The sequence below is a fragment of the Ornithorhynchus anatinus genome, chromosome X2 (genome assembly GCF_004115215.2).
Source record: "Ornithorhynchus anatinus isolate Pmale09 chromosome X2, mOrnAna1.pri.v4, whole genome shotgun sequence".
Taxonomy (NCBI): Eukaryota; Metazoa; Chordata; class Mammalia; order Monotremata; family Ornithorhynchidae; genus Ornithorhynchus; species Ornithorhynchus anatinus.
This window is the reverse complement of record NC_041750.1, coordinates 1,784,291-1,803,102: the sequence shown is the minus strand read 5'-3', so window position 1 is coordinate 1,803,102 and position 18,812 is coordinate 1,784,291. Positions and strand designations below refer to the sequence as shown.

Genomic DNA, 18,812 nt, shown 5'->3' with positions numbered 1-18,812 from the left:
TTGCGTATTTAATTATTTCCCTTCCCTTCTGAAACCAATGCCAAGTTTTAATATTTTCACAATTTTTTTTTAATTCAGTCAGTTTCCAATCAATGGTGAATTTCGTAGGAAACGTTTGAGGTGGGTCATATACCTATATCGCATACTTTTCTGGCTATTTTTAGCAGCAAACCTATTTCTAACATTTTACTTGCTCATACTCTTTCTAGAGACGGTGAAATAAAGAAGAGAAAGATCGTACATTTTGTACATCTTCTAACAAATGAGGATATTGTCTAACTCCGGGAAAATAGATGGGAATCGTTCTTTGAGTAACAGGCAATTAGGCCATTAGCCCTTACTTTTATGGACTGTGATGCAAATATTTTCCTTTGGTATCCTTCCTTCAGAAATAGAAGTGATGATCGTTGGCTGAAGTTACAATGAATTACCATAGCATTAGGTAGAACATAGAGGAGTCGAATAGTGGTATCTCTGATCAACCCCGGTGTCACTGAAAACTTTAGTAATTTCTGTCGCTTATAATTGATTTGTGATGACTGCGAAGTTAATATAAGGGTATTTTTGAAGTAGCGAGAGTTTCCAACTTTGTTAAGTGCTCCTAATTTGAGTGTTGTATAATCGTTGTAACTTAATCAGGACCTTCTCTACACAGGTGGTAAAAATTAAATAAAAATTCCCACTTCGAAGTGGAGAAAAGCTGGGAGCATGATGTATTTAGTGATGAATCGGGAAATTTGGATTCGTACACTTTCATTTCTAGTTAAACTGGAAGAATATGTACAATTTGGAGTCAGTAGTTTTCTCACAAAAGAATTAAGTACTTAGGTGGTTTCAAGTTTCTCTTGCCTTCGGTTGCTCAACGAGTAGAATAAGGTTTGTTTTTCCCTTTTGTGGCTGATAAGGATAGTATTAGGATCAGTTCCTCTCAATGTAGTAATGATGCTTTTACAGTTATAGTTCAATTGAGACGTATAAGGGAAAACATGTGTGGTCAGTGTCATAAGCAGCTCAGAAGGTGATCACAATTTGTAATGGAGAATGGCATAGTGTACTAGGCTGCTTTTGTCTTGTGGACATTCTTTACTTGTAAGAATTAGGACTTACAGAACCTTCATCTCAGTCAGATAAGATTTACCTAAAATGATTCCAGAAGGCATGCAAAAAATGTTTTACAGAGCTCCATCTGTCAGGTTTATCTATTCCCACATCTATCTTTTTCTACTGATACATATATCTATCTTTTTTCTATACCTGTCATATGCTCAGAAAGCCCATCCATCATCCCTGACTCAAGACTCCATCCATCACAAACATTAACCTCCAATTACTATTCCTTAATGATCAAAGATATTTCTACATAGGATGAATTGTATCCATTATTATATGTGGCTGCAAAATCCGATGCCTGACTAATAACTTTTCCATAAGGTGAATTTTCTTTAAAAAAGTCTTTTCCTGGGCAGCTTTTATATGCATTTAGCAATACCTGGTGCTGTTTATGAATCTTCTTCTGAGCATCATTATCTACCTGAAGATAAAACAAATCCGTTTCATTAAAAAGTTGGAGAACTAGGATAGTGACATTGAAATTCGATTAGAAATAAGAGTTCACAATACTTTTAGCATATTTGTTACAGTTTTTTTCCTAATCGATTATTTACTCTGGGATCCAGTTTCTGAACAGGTAAGAAATTTCGATTATTATTTGTGAGCAGACAAGAAACATGTCAAAGAGAGTCTCACACAAAACACTTTCTATCAGCACTTATAATAGCACATTTGAGAGAAACCCAGAAAGTATACTTTCCAGAAAATTTCTGAGTCGAAAGAGATCATATATAGTCACCCAAAACCCCTATGGAACCAAATACTTTAAAGAAGAGAATCTTCAGGAATTAAATAGTAATTATGACAATTATTGATAAAACGTTAAACCAGTTCTTCACCTGTTGGATAAAAATAACAGAGAACAAAGGCTATTTCTATTGATAATTTTATTCATAGGAGGGAAAATGGGAATTATTTTCAGCTATGTTTTATATTCCATTATTCACAAATTCATGGGGAAAAATGAATAAAACTGCAATTCTACAGCTGAGCCCACAGGGGCCGCTGTCGGCCACAAAGAGTAAAGATCCGGAGCCCGAAATCCTTTGGAAATTCCTGCAGGAAATTTTATGCACAGTAGCCCAGCCGGCGCCCACACTGATTTGGGCTCTGGAACATCCATCTACCTTCCCTGGAGCAAAAGAATTTCCACCCAGACAAAGCGATTGATTCTCCTTTGCCACGGACTCACATTTCAATGGCCATTTGAATCGCCGATTATAGGAGCTAAAACGGCACCGAGAACGAGTGGAATGGAAACGATAGGGGCACAGAGGAGCCGGGCCAGGCAAGTATTGTTTTCCTTCTTATTGCCTTTATTGTGCCTGGCGTTTGGCGAGCAGATTCGATACTCAATTCCCGAGGAAATGCCGAAAGGCTCGGTGGTGGGGCACCTGTCCAGGGATCTGGGTTTGAATAACCGAGAAGTGTTGGCTCGCAAACTGCGAGTTAGTGCAGAGAAGCAGCTCTTTACTGTGAGCTCGAACAGCGGGGACTTGCTTGTCAACGACCGAATAGACAGAGAACAGATATGTGGTAACAAACCCGAATGTGCGGTGGAACTGGAAACTGTAGTTGAAAACCCTTTGAATGTTTTCCTTGTGCATGTGACGATTACGGACATTAACGATAATTCTCCACGTTTCAAAAAAACTGACATTGACTTAGAGATCAATGAACTGGAAATGGCGGGTGCCCGATTTGGATTGGAAACAGCTTTAGATCCAGACGTTGGAAGGAATTCAATAGATACATATCACCTCAGCCCGGATGAGCGCTTTTCGTTGGCAGTGAAGGAGAGGCCAGATGGCAGTAAATTTCCAGAAATTGTATTAATCAAGTCCCTGGACCGGGAGGAGCAAATTTCCCATCATTTAGTGCTCACGGCTGTGGACGGAGGGGATCCAATTCGCACCGGTAGCGTTCGGATTGGGATCAAAGTTACTGATGCCAATGACAATCCCCCCGTGTTCAGTCAAGACGTGTACAAGGTCAGCCTCCGCGAAAGCCTGGCCCCGGGCTCCCCCGTGCTGCGTGTGCAAGCTACCGACAGGGACGTTGGTTCCTATGGACAAATCATTTTTTCCTTTCTTAGTATGGACGAGAACGCTCGGCAAGTGTTCAGTCTTGATCCCAGGAGCGGGGAAATCAAATTACTCCGCATGCTTGACTATGAAGAAGTAAACCGATACGAGATGGATGTGGAAGCCAAGGACGGTGGTGGTTTGAAGGCCCAGGTCAGAGTTGTAATAGAAATTATTGATGAGAATGATCACGCCCCCGAAGTGACATTTACAACAGTTTTCACCCCAATACCTGAAGACGCCAAAACAGGGACAGTGATAGCCCTAATGAGAATCCGAGACCGAGACTCCGGAAAGAACGGGGAATTTACATGTCGGATACAGGACAATATTTCCTTCACCTTAGTTGCTTCCTCCAAAAACTCGTACAAGTTGATGACTGACAGTGTCCTGGACCGAGAGAAGACCTCAGAATATAATATAACAGTCATAGCCACCGATAGAGGAAATCCCCCTCTAACCACTTCCAAAACCATATCCCTGTATGTGGCCGATGTCAATGATAACCCGCCCATATTTTCCCAAACTGGTTATGTGGCCTATGTCCCAGAAAACAACCGGCCTGGAGCCTCCATCTTCCGGGTCAGCGCCTCCGACCAAGACCTGGACAATAACGCCCTCATCTCCTACTCCCTGCTGGACAGCTCCGAGTCCGAACTGCCGCTGTCCTCGTCCGTGTCCATCAACTCGCACAGCGGGGACATCTATGCGCAGCGCTCCTTCGACTACGAGCAGTTCCGCGCCTTCGAGCTGCACGTGCAGGCCCAGGACTCTGGCTCCCCGCCGCTGAGGGCCAACGTGACCGTACGCGTGTTCATCGTGGACCAGAACGACAACGCCCCCCGCATCCTCTACCCCGCCCTGGAGCCCGACGGCTCGGCCCTGTTCGACATGGTCCCTCGCTCGGCCGAGCCCGGCTACCTGGTCAGCAAAGTGGTGGCGGTGGACGCGGACTCTGGCCCCAACGCCTGGCTGGCCTACCGCGTGCTGCAGGCCAGCGATCCCGGGCTGTTTAGTCTGGGGCTCCGCACCGGAGAGATCCGGACAGCGCGGTCCTTGGCTGATGGCGACCCATCCCGGCACCGCCTGCTCGTGGCGGTGCGAGATGGCGGCCAGCCGCCCCTCTCATCCACCGTGGCTCTCCACCTGGTCTTCGCCGACAGCTTGCAAGAAGCCCTTCCTGAGCTGAGCGACCGCTCCTCCCACACCGCCAATCAGACTGATTTGCAGTTTTACCTGGTTTTGGCTTTGGCCTTAATCTCAGTCCTATTCCTCGTCACGGTCATCCTGGCCATTGGGATGCGCTGCCTCCGCTCGTCGAACCCCGGCCTGTGGGGCTGTTTGAGGCCAGATCTGAATTCCCAGGCAGCTGGACCTGTCTTCCCTCAGAACTACAGCGACGGAACGTTGCCTTATTCCTACAATCTGTGCGTGGCCTCGGACTCCGGGAAAGCAGAATTCAAATTCCTGGATTCGGGGGTTCCCAATGCCCCCTCTAATGACGTCTCCGACAGAGATACCCTGTCTAAACCGCCCAATAACATTTTAGACGCAAATCTCGAATTCAACATGAATGCATTATCAAAGGTGAGTTTGGAGAAATCAAACCCCTTTTCTTAATCTCTTGGACACTGGCTTTATTTCGATTCAAGTGTTGCATATTTTACATTCACCTGTAACTGATTTTATATAATCTTTTCTATCTGCTGGATTTATAATTCCTGCCCAAATAGGCAAAGCATTCTATCCCTTTTCATTTGAAGAAAATGTTCCTTTATTTCTTTGGTATGTTTTGAGATGCAGAACAAACCCGGTTTCTAATATTTGGTCACATATAAGGGCAATTCATTTTGGTTACTTCAAAAGTGGTGTTTCGAATAGAAATGCCATAGAATACAATGTGCAACACAAAGTTTTACTAATCGTTTCGTGATATTCTCCGCGCCTGAGGATCATTTCCGTTTCATAGGTCAGAATTCAAGCATCTCCTACAGTGCGATTAAGGTGTTGATACCCGGCGTTTGCTACCTAAAAGGAGCAACTTTTTGTAGAATACAGTATTCTCATACTGGTCAAGGAACGCGTCTACCAACTCCGTTGTATTGTTTTCTCCAGACGGCTTAGTATAATGCTCCACACACAGTAAGAGCTCCATAAATACAACTGATCGGTTGATTTAAGTGAGATTCTAATTGACTGAATGAGCAGGAGTTACATCTTATCTCAACCTAAGTGTTGCCTAGATAAATTAGAAGGCCACAGAAGAAGTAGAAAAAATATTTTGTTGAGTGAGTTTTGGAGGGCATTTTATTTTGTCTGGGAAAATCTAGGTACAGATAGGGAAAATTAAGTTTAAAATACTTGTCATAATGGTTGTAATTCTTGTTACTGTCGCTGGGTGCCGCTGTTGACCCATGAGGGATAGAAAGGCATTGAGATGATCAGCCGCCCCTTTGCTGCTGTAACATATCCTAAAGCTTCCCAGAGCACACGGGTTCTGGGGTACACGGACTCCGAGCCCCGACCCTCCGGTTCAGGAGACCAATCCCTCAAGATACAAGAAATCGAAGAGAAGATCAGAACAGCCTCCACCGACTCAGAAGGCTAAGAGAACCGTATAGCGAGGCGGCCATGGCAGCTCCGCAGAATCACCGCAGCTACAGCGGGCTAGTGTCGCTTTGTCTGCTTCTGGGGATCCTGTGGGAGACGGGGTCCGGACAAATTCACTATTCGGTCCCCGAAGAAATGGAGAAAGGCTCTTTCGTGGGAGATGTGGCCAAGGACCTGGGATTGGAGCCCCGCGAGCTATCAGAGCGCCGAGTACGCATTGTTTCCAGAGGTAGGAAGCCCCTTTTCTCTTTGAATGTTAGAAGCGGCAGTTTAGTCACTGTAGACAGAATAGACAGAGAGGAAATTTGTGCTCAGATATCTCCGTGTGTGTTGGAATTTGAAGTTCTGGTTGAAGACAGCATGGACCTCTATTCCATAGAGGTTGAAATAACCGATGTCAATGATAACCCTCCCCGCTTCAGGGATGAAACACTGGAATTACAAATCGGGGAAAACGCAGCGAAGGGCACTCGCTTTCCGCTAGCAAATGCACGTGACCCGGACGTAGGGGTGAACTCTCTGCAGAGCTACCAGCTCAGCCCAAACCGGCATTTCTCTCTGGATGTGCAAAGTGGAGCGGACGGGACCAAGAATGCGGAGCTGGTGCTGGAGCGGGTCCTGGATCGGGAGGAGGAGGCTGTTCACCACCTCGTCCTCACGGCCTCGGACGGGGGAGATCCGGTCCGCTCGGGCACTGCACGGGTCCGTGTGACAGTCCTGGATGTAAATGACAACGCTCCGGTCTTTACTCAGTCTGTGTATCAGGTGATGGTGAGGGAGGATGCTCCCGTGGGGACCCGGGTGCTCACGGTGAATGCCACGGATCTGGATGAGGGAGTCAACGCCGAGGTGTCATATTCCTTCCGGAACATCGAAGACAGAGCTGGGAAAATTTTCTTGATGGAAACCTCCTCGGGAAAAATTGTGATTAGTCAATCATTGGATTACGAAGAATCTGGATTTTATGAGATGGAAATTCAGGCTAAGGACATTGCAGGATTTCTAGCTAGAGCGAAAGTCCAGGTGACAGTGGTAGATGTGAATGACAATACCCCGGAAATCACCGTTACATCCCTTTCCAGCTCGGTCCCAGAAGACTCTCCTCCCGGGACGGTAATTGCGCTCTTAAATGTGCACGACCAAGATTCCAGGGAAAATGGCCTAGTTACGTGTTCAATCTCTGAAAATATGCCTTTCAAATTGGAAAAGTCCTATGGAAATTATTACAAATTGGTGACGGATAGAGCCCTGGACAGGGAGTTGGTCTCGGATTACAACATAACTGTAACGGCCACAGACCGAGGGTCTCCACCCCTGTCCGCTAACACTCACGTCTTCCTGCACGTGTTGGACTCCAACGACAACCCACCAAGCTTCCATCAGACAGCCTACTTCGTCTACATTCCCGAGAACAATGTTCGAGGAGCTTCCGTCTTCCGTGTGACCGCCCGGGATCCCGACAGCGAGGAAAACGCTCAAATCACTTACTCCATCAGTGAAGAGCCCGGTCAAGGACCTCCTCTCTCGTCCTATGTGTCAGTTAACTCAGAGACCGGAGTCCTATACGCTTTGCGCTCCTTCGACTATGAGCAGTTCCGGGAGCTGCAGCTGCTGGTCACCGCCCGGGATGGCGGGACCCCGGCCCTCAGCAGCAACGTGTCGGTAACTCTGCTGGTCCTGGACGAAAACGACAATGTCCCGGAGATCCTGTACCCGTCCTTGCCCACTGATGGCTCCACCGGGGTGGAGTTGGCTCCGCGCTCGGCCGAACCTGGCTACCTAGTGACCAAAGTGGTGGCAGTGGATGGCGACTCGGGTCAGAATGCATGGCTGTCCTATCGCCTGCTCAAGGCCACGGAGCCGGGCCTCTTTACTGTGGGGCTCCACACGGGCGAGATTAGAACTGCCCGGAGTTTCCTGGACAAGGATGCCCTCAAGCAGAGCCTCGTGGTGGCGGTCAGGGACAACGGAGAGCCTCCTCTCTCTGCCACCGTCACTATCACGGTGGCCGTGGCTGACAGCATTCCCGAGATCCTGTCGGATCTGAGCAGCCTTTCGACGCCCGCGGATTCCGAGTCCAGCCTCACGCTGTATCTGGTGGTTGCAGTGGCCGCCGTGTCCTGCCTGTTCTTGGCCTTCATCATCGTGCTGTTGGCCCTAAAGCTCCGCAGGTGGCGGACTGCGCGGCTGCTGCAGTCGTCGAGTGGGTATCTCGGGGCTGGCCCGGCCTCGCACTTTGTGGGCATCGACGGGGTCCGAGCTTTCCTCCAGACTTATTCCCACGAGGTGTCCCTGACCACTGACTCCCGGAAAAGCCAGTTGCTCTTTCCTCAGCCCAGTTATTCTGACACGCTGACAAGCCAACAAACCTTTGAAAAAAAGAAACCTCTGTTAGCGCCCGAGGATTTGAATGTGGTCAAAGATGACCACTCTCTCTCTCAGGTGAGATAATCTTTATCAGTCATTTAGTTTGACATCATTATTTGAATATGTGAATTTCCTTAAGTAATTTTATCTTTTTCTCCTAATCCTTGTTCTGAAAGTTATTTTTCTATGATTCAACAAAGTAATGAAGAATATTAATTGAAATATGTGGAGATGGCATTTTAATCAGCATCATTTTCCAGGCGATTTGTATCTCCGTATCCCAAGAGTAGTCTTACCATAGCAATTCTGCATACTGGAATGAGACTTCCAATTTCTGAGAGAGTTGAAATAGAGATACAAACATTTACAACCCAGTCTTTCTAAAGAAGATAGCTTTAACCTGCATATTTGTCATCCATTTGAGAGTTGCTTGTTAGTGATATTTAAGTAGTTTACCCGAGTCATGGTAATTAGTTTATAAACTGCAAATTGGTGCTGCGAATGCCCATCCTTCCTCCCTACACTGAACTCTCTTAATTTGGGACTCAGGTAATGTGGGGCCATCCACAGCTTGTGGGAAAAAGCATTCGAACTCCAATTCTTCCACGTCTTGGTAAACTATGTTCGATCATATATTTCATTAGTTGGCGAGTTAAAAACATTTTTGGAACACTGTGGTTTCCTGACTCTACTGGTCAAGAAAATAGGAAGTGTACAGTGGACAATGGTTTTATCTGGGCACCGTGTTCAGACAGAAATGTATACTGAAGAACAAGGTCCATCACTGGAGAAAGATGAACTGAAGATGGAATCGAAAAATTCAAGTCTTGCTGAAAGGATTAGGATTAGCTCTCTCCCACTTATTCTGCTTTTGTGGGAAAAGGAATGACAGAGACTGAGTCAGTTAGGAATCTTATCCTGATCTGATCTGTCCCTATTATTATGGAATATCAATTGAGTCTAAAGATGGCCCATTAATCTATTCTTAGCTCCTCAATCAATGTCATTTATTAGTGTGACTTACTGCGTGTGACATACTACACTCTGTGAGAGTATAACAGAAGGAAATCACCTTCTGATGTGCAGTCTTACAGTCCTTGGACACTTGAGTTATCTTACTGCTGACGTGTAGGTGGGGCAGGGGCGGAGTTTGGAGCTTCTTTTGATTTCTGTAGATCCACATATGAACAAATGAGAATAGAGATTTGATAAGGTATCCTGCTTTCTTAGTTCTTAATAACGATGGTGACATTAATCACGTCCTGTGATAAGTTCAGAGGTAGATACTTTTTAGTTTGGATAGGGGTTTATATCTAGTTCTTTCAATTTGAAGATTGAGCATATTATTTTAAAATAACTGATAACGTTTTTGGTCACTCATATGGTTGTTTGAGATTAATTGCGGTGAGAAGCCATAAATCTAATTCAGTTCCCTATTTCTAATAAAGTGTCAAGTATACAATTTATTTCCATTTTAAATGATATTTTCTCTAGATCTGAAAGTTTCCTATTCCTTAAGTTTTTCAAAAATGCATTCCTTATGTCATACTGTGCTAGACTTCTGGTTTGGACATAAATGGATAGTTTGTTGCTCAAAATTCTTCCTTGGGCACTGACATGAAGCTCCAGGAAGAGAAAATGTTGAATGAAAGGAAGAGCTTCTTTCATCCTATTAGACTTCTTTTCCTCTTTACCTATGTAAGGCTTTCTCTTAAACATTTTCAAAATGCTTGGTCCTGCAATAGAGATTGTTCTGCAAAATTGCTGGGTATATCAAAATTAAAATGAATATATTACCTTTGAGTATATTTCCATTTACAACTTTTCTATGAATACTATTAATTAATAATATTAATAATTCCATATATATGGTTGGCCTTCCTAGATGGGGATGATATCATATAATGAAGTTTATAAATGTGTGCGTGTGTGTGTGTGTGTGTGTGTGTATGCATGGGCCTAGGTGAAAAGGTCAAATATTGTCCTCTGCTAGGCTCGTATATCTGGTTTGTATCACCTGCTGCTATTTTCACTTTTGCCTTCTCACCTTCACCTTCTTAACATATGTAATAGCGTTGCCATTTTCATTAGGATAAAGATTGATATCAAAGTTGAATTATTTTTCAATCTCAAATATAAAATTTAGAATTTTCATGGTTTCATGCTTCAACTCTTTAAAACAATGGTATATGTTGTAGAGTTGTAAATGTAAATGTAAATGTAAAGTTGTAAATGTAAAGTCTCAATTTTTTAATGGTATTTGTTAAGTGCTTATATGCCCCAGGCATTGTACTAAGCGGTGGGGTAGATGCAAGATAATCAGGTTAAACACAGTTCATGCCTCACATAGGGCTCGTAGTCTTAAACCCCATTTATTTTCAGATGAGGTAACTGAGGCACAGAGAAGTTAAGTGATTGATCCAACGTCACGCAGCAGGCAAGTGGAGGAGCCGGGATTAGAACCCTGGTCTTCTGGCTCCCAGAACAGTGTTCTTCTGGTAGAAAGTAGTAAGTAGAAAGTAGTAGCTGCTTCTTCACCATTCCATGACCCCAAATAGTATCCATTCTTTCACAATAGAAAAAAAATTATCACTTTAAGATGCACGTGCAATCCTCCTGGTTAAGGTAAAGACTGTGTCTTCACAAGCAAAATAAAGGGGAGAGTTGTGAAATGATCTGAATCATTCTCTGCAGACTTTATCACTTACTCAGGTCACTATTGTTCCTTTTTTTAGTCAACGATCTGGCAACAGTTGCGAGTTTACACTTTGCGGTTTTAAAGAGCGCCTACCCCGGACAGATAAATAGAGCTTATTAATATTTAGTTAGTTAAAGTTGCTTAAGAGGAGCTTCAGGTAGTTTTCGATCTATTAAGAGGCAAGGGAGACAGTGAATAGTCAAGTAAATGTATTCTGATATTCAGTGTCTATATGGAAGGGAAGGGTGACTCTGCCTTGCTGGAGAATGAGTGGGACTGGTAGAAAAAATTTCGTTATAGGCAGTGGGAATTTGATCATGATTGAAAGAAATGTGAATGAGGCCAGAAAAAAATCGGGTGAAGTTAGACTTGGTACCAGAACAGAAGCACCCAAGGGACGAGGAGATGCAAGAGCTGGGGACAGTAAAATGATGAATGATTACTGGAGAAATTAATTAAAATGAATAAATTAAGGACTATGATCATGAACATACTTTCGCCCCTGGAGAAGATAAACTTGATCAAATAGCGGTGACTGGCTGATGTAGAGCTTTGTAGGTCGTGTTTGGCGATTTGAATTAGACATAGTGACGCTGAGGAACCCCTGACGGAATGCGTGATCCCTGAGTGAAAATACTGAGTGTATTTCCTTGCCAATTCACATCCCAATGCTCAGATGAGTAGGTATTGTCTCACTGTAAATTGGAAATGCTGAACAATGTCTGGAAGATTCTTTTCCCCGATGTAGGGGGAAAAATTATGTTCAGAGTGCCGGAAAGCTGATAAATGAGCTCCCTCACCACTGAGGTCCTCTTGGACCCAAATAAGGAAACATGAATTTTTAAACCAGAACTTGAATAACGAGACAATTGTTCTCCAAGACTTGGACAGCCCTTAACCGCCAAGCCAAATGTAAACAAAAAAAAAAAAAACTCTAGCAAGCTTTGAGCATTGTCCTGTCTCAGAGAAAGAATTCCAATTCTATCCAGAATTCCTGTAAAGTCGAGGATTCTTCCTGCAGTTCAGGAAAAAGAACTCTGGGCGCCGCTGTCGACCCATGTGGAGCGAGAGCTGCAGCCGGAGACCCATTAGAGCTTCCTTCGGATATTTCCTGCCAGTCACAAAAAGCCTATCCGGGATCAGATACGGCGTTCAACTCATTCGGGCTTGCTGATCCCCATCCTCTCGGAACACAAAGCCAACTGTAGGCCCTCCTCCGCCACAAGGAAAGGTGATTTTTATCGCGATTTTCAAGGCCGGAGCTACAGAGGGCCGAGAGCAAAGGAATGAAAGCGAGTCGGGGACAGAAGGGCCAGCCAGGCAGGCGGAAGGTACTGTTTCCCTTCTTGTTGTCTTTGTTGTGCGGGGCGCTCGGCGAGCAGATTCGCTACTCGATCCCCGAGGAGATGGAGAAAGGCTCCTTGGTGGGGCATCTTGCCAGGGATCTAGGGCTCAATGTTCGAGACGTATCGGCTCGGAAGCTGAGAGTTAGTGCCGAGATGCAGCTTTTTACTGTGAGCGCCGACAGCGGGGATTTGCTTGTCAGCGACAGGATAGACCGAGAGCAGATATGCGGTAACAAACCCGTGTGTAATTTGGAATTGGAAACGGTCGCTGAAAATCCCTTAAATTTTTTTCATGTGCATGTGTCGATCCAGGATATAAACGACAATGCCCCCAGTTTCAGCAGAAATGATATTGATTTGGAAATAAGTGAGTCTGCCCAACCAGGTTCGCAATTTACCCTTGAACCAGCCAGCGATCCTGATGTTGGGATCAACTCCTTACAGAATTACCAGCTGAATCACAATCCACATTTCTCAGTTGTGGTTAAAGAGAACCCAGATGGCAGTAAATACCCAGAACTGTTGCTGGAGAAGCCTCTGGACCGAGAGCAACAAGGTTTCCTTCATTTAGTCCTGATGGCAGTGGACGGGGGGGATCCGGTCCGGAGCGGGACCGCCCAGATCCGGATCATGTTACCGACGCCAATGACAACCCCCCCGGATTCATCCAGGACGTGTACAAGGTCAGCCTGAGGGAGAGCCTGCCCCCGGGGTCTCCCGTACTGCGAGTACAAGCTATCGACGACGACGAGGGGGTTAATGGGGAAATTATTTACTTATTTAGCAATGTTGCTAAGAACGCTCACCAAATGTTCAGTCTGGATCCTAGTAGCGGAGAAATCACAACCTCAGGCACTCTGGATTTTGAAGACACATTTACTTATATAATGAATGTTCAAGCGAAAGATGGGGGAGGTCTAGTTTCCCACTGCAAAGTTCTCATTGACATTCTGGATGAGAATGACAACGCACCCGAAGTGACACTGGCATCATTAACCAATGAAATCCCTGAAGATGCAGTGCCCGGAACAGTGATAGCCCTGTTAAAAACACGTGACCGAGACTCAGGAGAAAACGGGGAAGTCACGTGTCGGTTACGGGATAATGTTCCTTTTAAAATCTCTTCCTCCTCCAAGAACTCTTACAAGCTGGTGACGGACAGTTTCCTGGACCGAGAGAAAACCTCAGAATATAATATAACAATCACAGCGACTGATGGAGGAAATCCCCCTCTAACCACTTCCAAAACCATAACCCTGTATGTGGCCGATGTCAATGATAACCCGCCCATATTCGCCCAAACTAGTTTTGTGGCCTATGTCCCAGAAAACAACCGACCCGGAGCCTCCATCTTCCGGGTCAGCGCCTCCGACCAAGACCTGGACAGCAACGCTCGCATCTCCTACTCCCTGCTGGACAGCTCTGAGACCGAACTGCCGCTGTCCTCGTCCGTGTCCATCAACTCGCACAGCGGGGACATCTATGCGCAGCGCTCCTTCGACTACGAGCAGTTCCGCGCCTTCGAGCTGCACGTGCAGGCCCAGGACTCCGGCTCCCCGCCGCTGAGGGCCAACGTGACCGTGCGCGTGTTCATCGTGGACCAGAACGACAACGCCCCCCGCATCCTCTACCCCGCCCTGGGGCCCGACGGCTCGGCCCTGTTCGACATGGTCCCTCGGTCTGCCGAACCCGGCTACCTGGTCAGCAAGGTGGTGGCGGTGGACGCAGATTCTGGTCCCAACGCCTGGCTGGCCTACCACGTGCTGCAAGCCAGCGATCCCGGACTGTTCAGCCTGGGGCTCCGCACAGGAGAGATCCGCACGGCACGGGCCTTGGCCGATGGCGACCCAGCCCGGCACCGACTGTTAGTGGCAGTTCGTGACGGTGGCCAACCGCCCCTCTCATCCACCGTGGCTCTCCACCTGGTCTTCGCCGACAGCCTGCAGGACGCCCTTCCTGAACTGAGCGACCGCTCCTCCTCCAATCCCAGTCAGACCGATTTGCAGTTTTACCTGGTTCTGGCTTTGGCCTTAATCTCAGTCTTATTCCTCGTCACGGTGATCGTGGCCATTGGGTTGCGCTGCAGCCGCTCCGCGAACCCTGGAATATGGGACTGTTTGCGACCGGTTCTGTACTCTCAGACAACTGGACCTGCCTTCCCTCCGAACTACAACGACGGGACTTTGCCTTACACCTATAATTTGTGCATGACCGCAGACACTGGGAAGGCAGAATTTAAATTCCTGGATCCAAGCACTCACCATGCAGCCTCACAGGATATTTCCGGCAACAATATCATTTCCGGATCGCCCAGCAACATTTTAGAGGGAAATTTCACGTCTGATATCAGTACGTTTCCCAAGGTGAGTTTACAGATATCTAGCCAATCTTCTTCGTCCTTTGAGGGATACCTTTATTTCGGTTCCAGTAGTTTTCATTGCTTATGATTTCGTAAATATTTCAAAATTTATTGATGCTTCCTTCTGCTGGTTTTTGAGTTACATCCCAGCAGCTGGTATTTATTTGAAAGAAAAGGTTCTTTATTTCAGTGATATATTTTAATATGCACGGCCTGCCTCGTTTCTTCCATTTACCTTCATATACGTGCAGTTCATGTTGATTGCTGAAATTATAGAATTTGAAGCCTAACACCTCGTAGCCCAATCTAAAACAATGTGTAACACAAGGTTTGCGTCACAGTTGTATTAGGACCCTAGAATCAGTTCATTTACCCGCCGTTTTATGTCAAGTTTAACAAATAGAATTTTCCACTGCAGATATTGAAACCAAATGTTTCGTAAGATGATTTAGAATAGAGGAGTATCTATTTGCGAGATTATGGGATTCAGAGATGTAAACACTTAGGTACTGACTTTGGAATCGATAGCCATGATTCTTAATACTTTATTTGATTCTCTTTATGGTATAAGTAGATGAGAGAGTAGCAGATTCAAGGTTGGAAGGAAAGGTTTGCTTTATGGTTATACAATCTTTGATATTCTGTCCGAAGATACTAGAAAGGATATTAAAAAAATAAGACTTAACAGGCTTTATCAAAGAGGGTGCAATATTAGTTTCTGACGCTGGGCGCCGCTGTTCACCAATCAGGGAGAGACACAGAAAGATCTGTAGTCGACCCGTCCCCGCTGTTAGGCAGCTCAAAGCTCAGCCCAAACGCACCCGCATTCTGGGTTTGCCAGGACGCTGAACCCCGCAATCCCCGGGTCTGGAAGCCAATCCCTTCGGATACTACAGACACTGAAGGGTAGATCACAGAAGCCCGCCTTGAACCGGAAAGCAGAGAAGAGACGATCAGCCAAGGGGCCATGGTAGCTCGGCAGAGGTATTGGGACTGCACGGGGCGAGCACTGCTTTGTCTGCTTCTGGGGACCCTGTGGGAGACGGGGTCCGGACAGATCCGCTATTCGGTGCCTGAGGAAACGGAGAAAGGGTCTTTCGTGGGGGATGTGGCCAAGGACCTGGGATTGGAGCCCCGGGAGCTGTCGGAGCGCCGAGTCCGCATTGTTTCCAGAGGTAGGAAGCAGCATTTTGCTTTAAATGTCAGAAATGGTAGCTTAGTCATAGCAGACAGAATAGACAGAGAGGAGATTTGTCCCGGGCTTGCAAAATGTGTTTTGACTCTGGAGATTCTGGTAGAAGACAAAGTGAAGGTTTACGGTGTAGAAGTGGAAATAATCGATGTGAATGATAACGCTCCCCGCTTCAAGGGGGAAGAAATTCTAGTAAAAATAATTGAAAGCGCAACTTCAGGGATGCGGTTTCCCCTACCGGAAGCACATGACCCGGACGTAGGGACGAACTCCCTGCAGAGCTACCAGCTCAGCCCGAACCGGCACTTCTCTCTGGATGTGCAAAGCGGAGCAGACGGGACCAAGAATGTGGAGCTGGTGCTGGAGCGGGTCTTGGACAGGGAGGAAAAGGCTATTCACCACCTCGTCCTCACAGCATCGGACGGGGGAGATCCGATTCGCACAGGGACCGCGCGCATCCGAGTGATAGTCCTGGATGCTAATGACAACGCGCCCGTGTTTACTCAGTCTGTATATCAAGTGAAGGTGCGGGAGGATGCCCCTGTGGGAACACGGGTGGTCACGATAAATGCTACTGACGCGGATGAGGGCCTCAATGCCGAAGTGATCTACTCTTTTTGGAAAATAACAGACCAAACTTCCCGAATTTTCCGGCTGAACTCCACAACAGGAGTGGTGTCAATGTCTGAAAATCTAGATTTTGAGGAATCGGGATCCTATGAGATGGAAGTTCAAGCTAAGGACAGTGCTGGGTTTTCGGCGAGAGCAAAGGTGCTGGTAAAGGTTGTGGATGTGAATGACAACGCTCCGGAAATCACGGTTACCTCGCTCATCAATTCAATCCCTGAGGGCTCTCCCACCGGGACGGTAATTGCCCTTTTAAACGTGCACGATCGAGATTCCGGGGACAATGGCCTTGTCTCATGTTCGATCCCTGATAATCTCCCCTTTAAATTGGAGAAAACCTATGGAAATTATTATAGTTTGGTGACGGATAGATCCCTGGACCGGGAACTGGTCTCGGAATATAACGTGACTGTGAAGGCCACAGACCGAGGGTCCCCGCCCCTGTCCGCGCACACTCACATCTTCCTGCATGTGTCCGACACCAACGACAACCCTCCAGCCTTTGAGCAAGCAGCCTACTCCGTCTACGTTCCCGAGAACAACCCCAGAGGCGCTTCCGTCTTCCGCGTGATTGCCTGGGATCCCGACAGCGACGAGAACGCGCAAATCACTTATTCCATCAGCGAAGGGCCCGGCCAAGGGCCGCCTCTGTCCTCCTACGTGTCCATTAACTCTGAGACTGGAATCCTGTACGCTCTGCGCTCCTTCGATTACGAGCAGTTCCGGCAGCTGAAGCTGCTGGTCACTGCGCGGGACGGTGGGACTCCAACCCTCAGCAGCAATGTGTCGGTGACTTTACTGGTCCTGGACGAGAATGACAATACCCCGGAAATCCTGTACCCATCCTTGCCCACCGACGGCTCCACCGGGGTGGAGTTGGCTCCGCGCTCAGCCGAGGCTGGCTACCTGGTGACCAAAGTGGTGGCTGTGGATGGCGACTCAGGCCAGAATGCCTGGCTGTCCTACCGCCTGCTCAAGGCCACGGATCCGGGCCTCTTCTCGGTGGGGCTGCACACGGGCGAGATCAGGACGGCCCGGGCCTTCCTGGACAAGGATGTCCTCAAACAGAGCCTCGTCGTGGCTGTCAGGGACAACGGGGAGCCTCCTCTCTCTGCCACCGTCACTGTCACGGTGGCCGTGGCCGACAGCATCCCCGAGATCCTGTCGGATCTGAGCAGCCTCTCGACGCCTGCAGACCCCGAGTCCAGCCTCACGCTGTACTTGGTGGTGGCTGTGGCCGCCGTGTCCTGTCTGTTCTTGGTCTTCATCATCGTGCTGTTGGCCTTGAGGCTCCGTAGATGGCGAGCTGCGCGTCTGCTGCAGTCGTCGAATGGGTACCTCGGGGGCGTTCCAGCCTCGCACTTTGTGGGCATCGACGGAGTCCGAGCTTTCCTCCAGACGTATTCCCACGAGGTGTCCCTGACCACGGACTCCCGGAAAAGCCAGTTGCTCTATCCACAACCCAATTACTCTGACACTCTGACTAGCCAGAAGACTTGTGAGAAAAAGGAGCCTTTCTTAGTGCCTGAGGATTTGAACCTGGTCAAAGATGACCAGTCTGTCCTGCAGGTAAGTTTCATCCTCTAATTCCTTAGACACAGTATACATATTTAATTAGCTCCATTTCTATTATTTGTTTTGACTTATAAACTTTCCCCATGAATTACTTTTTAAAGCATAAGCACGTTTGTTGGATGAATTGCGAATTTCATTAATATTCATTAAATATGATTCGACATCATATTTTCATTTCTTGTGAATTTCTATGTGCTTTAGCTGCAAACTTGATTCTGATATTTTCAATTGCCCGTGCTTTTTCTATAGGTAGTTAAAAAAGGTAAAGCTTATATTTCATATTTTCTCTGCATTTTTGAATGCTGTTTCCGTTCTTTGAACCATATTTTTGTACATTTTCCCAAGAAGGTAGAATAATAACAAACAACAAAACCATTTTCTACATTGTCCTCTCTAACCAGGAAAATGTTACTCTATTTGAGGGAAGTAGACGTTATTTGTTTTTTGAGTAAAAATCCATTAAGCCATCTGATGAAGTAGTAATGGCATCTATTGAATGTCCATTTTGAAGTTTTGTTGTACCAAAGTGTGTGGTTAATTTCAACTGATGCATAAGACATTTCCTGCTCACTAGGATCTTGTGTTCAAGCATGACACATATAAAAGTACATTATTAACAAATAGGATAATGAGAACAAAACCATAATCCATTATACATTAATACCTAAATCCTAGGGAGGGGTTAAATAAATGAATAAAATACATTAGTAGGAGATGATTCTGATGGTTTGCTCTGACTATAGATGTTGGAATTAATTGAGAAAACTTGCTCTAGGTGGAGGGAATTGCTAGGGTCTTCAGAACTTTGGCTGTTGAGCCTTTAGCATTTAAGTTTGGGAACTGT

General features: G+C 46.5%; 2 protein-coding genes across 5 annotated transcripts in view; both read left to right on the top strand.

Annotated features, from left to right (window-relative positions):
* Positions 1–18,812, top strand: part of LOC100092558 (protocadherin gamma-C4-like) — a 129,029-nt gene that overhangs the window by 5,955 nt on the left and 104,262 nt on the right. Inside the window, exon 1 of one of the 4 annotated variants that reach the window (XM_029053298.2) lies at positions 5,657–8,246. The exons of 2 other annotated variants lie outside the window; for them this stretch is intronic. In XM_029053298.2, coding sequence (XP_028909131.1) covers positions 5,826–8,246 — 2,421 coding nt within the window. In that variant the 5' untranslated portion in view covers positions 5,657–5,825. Of the gene's footprint in view, positions 1–5,656; positions 8,247–15,327; positions 17,963–18,812 lie in introns of those variants that run through there. One more of the 4 variants, XM_029053299.2, reaches the window with a different exon arrangement.
* LOC100076456 (protocadherin gamma-B5-like) lies at positions 11,978–12,995 on the top strand. The gene has a single exon (XM_029053316.2). It carries the CDS (start codon positions 12,156–12,158, stop codon positions 12,906–12,908), a length of 753 nt encoding a protein of 250 aa, XP_028909149.2. The 5' UTR covers positions 11,978–12,155; the 3' UTR covers positions 12,909–12,995.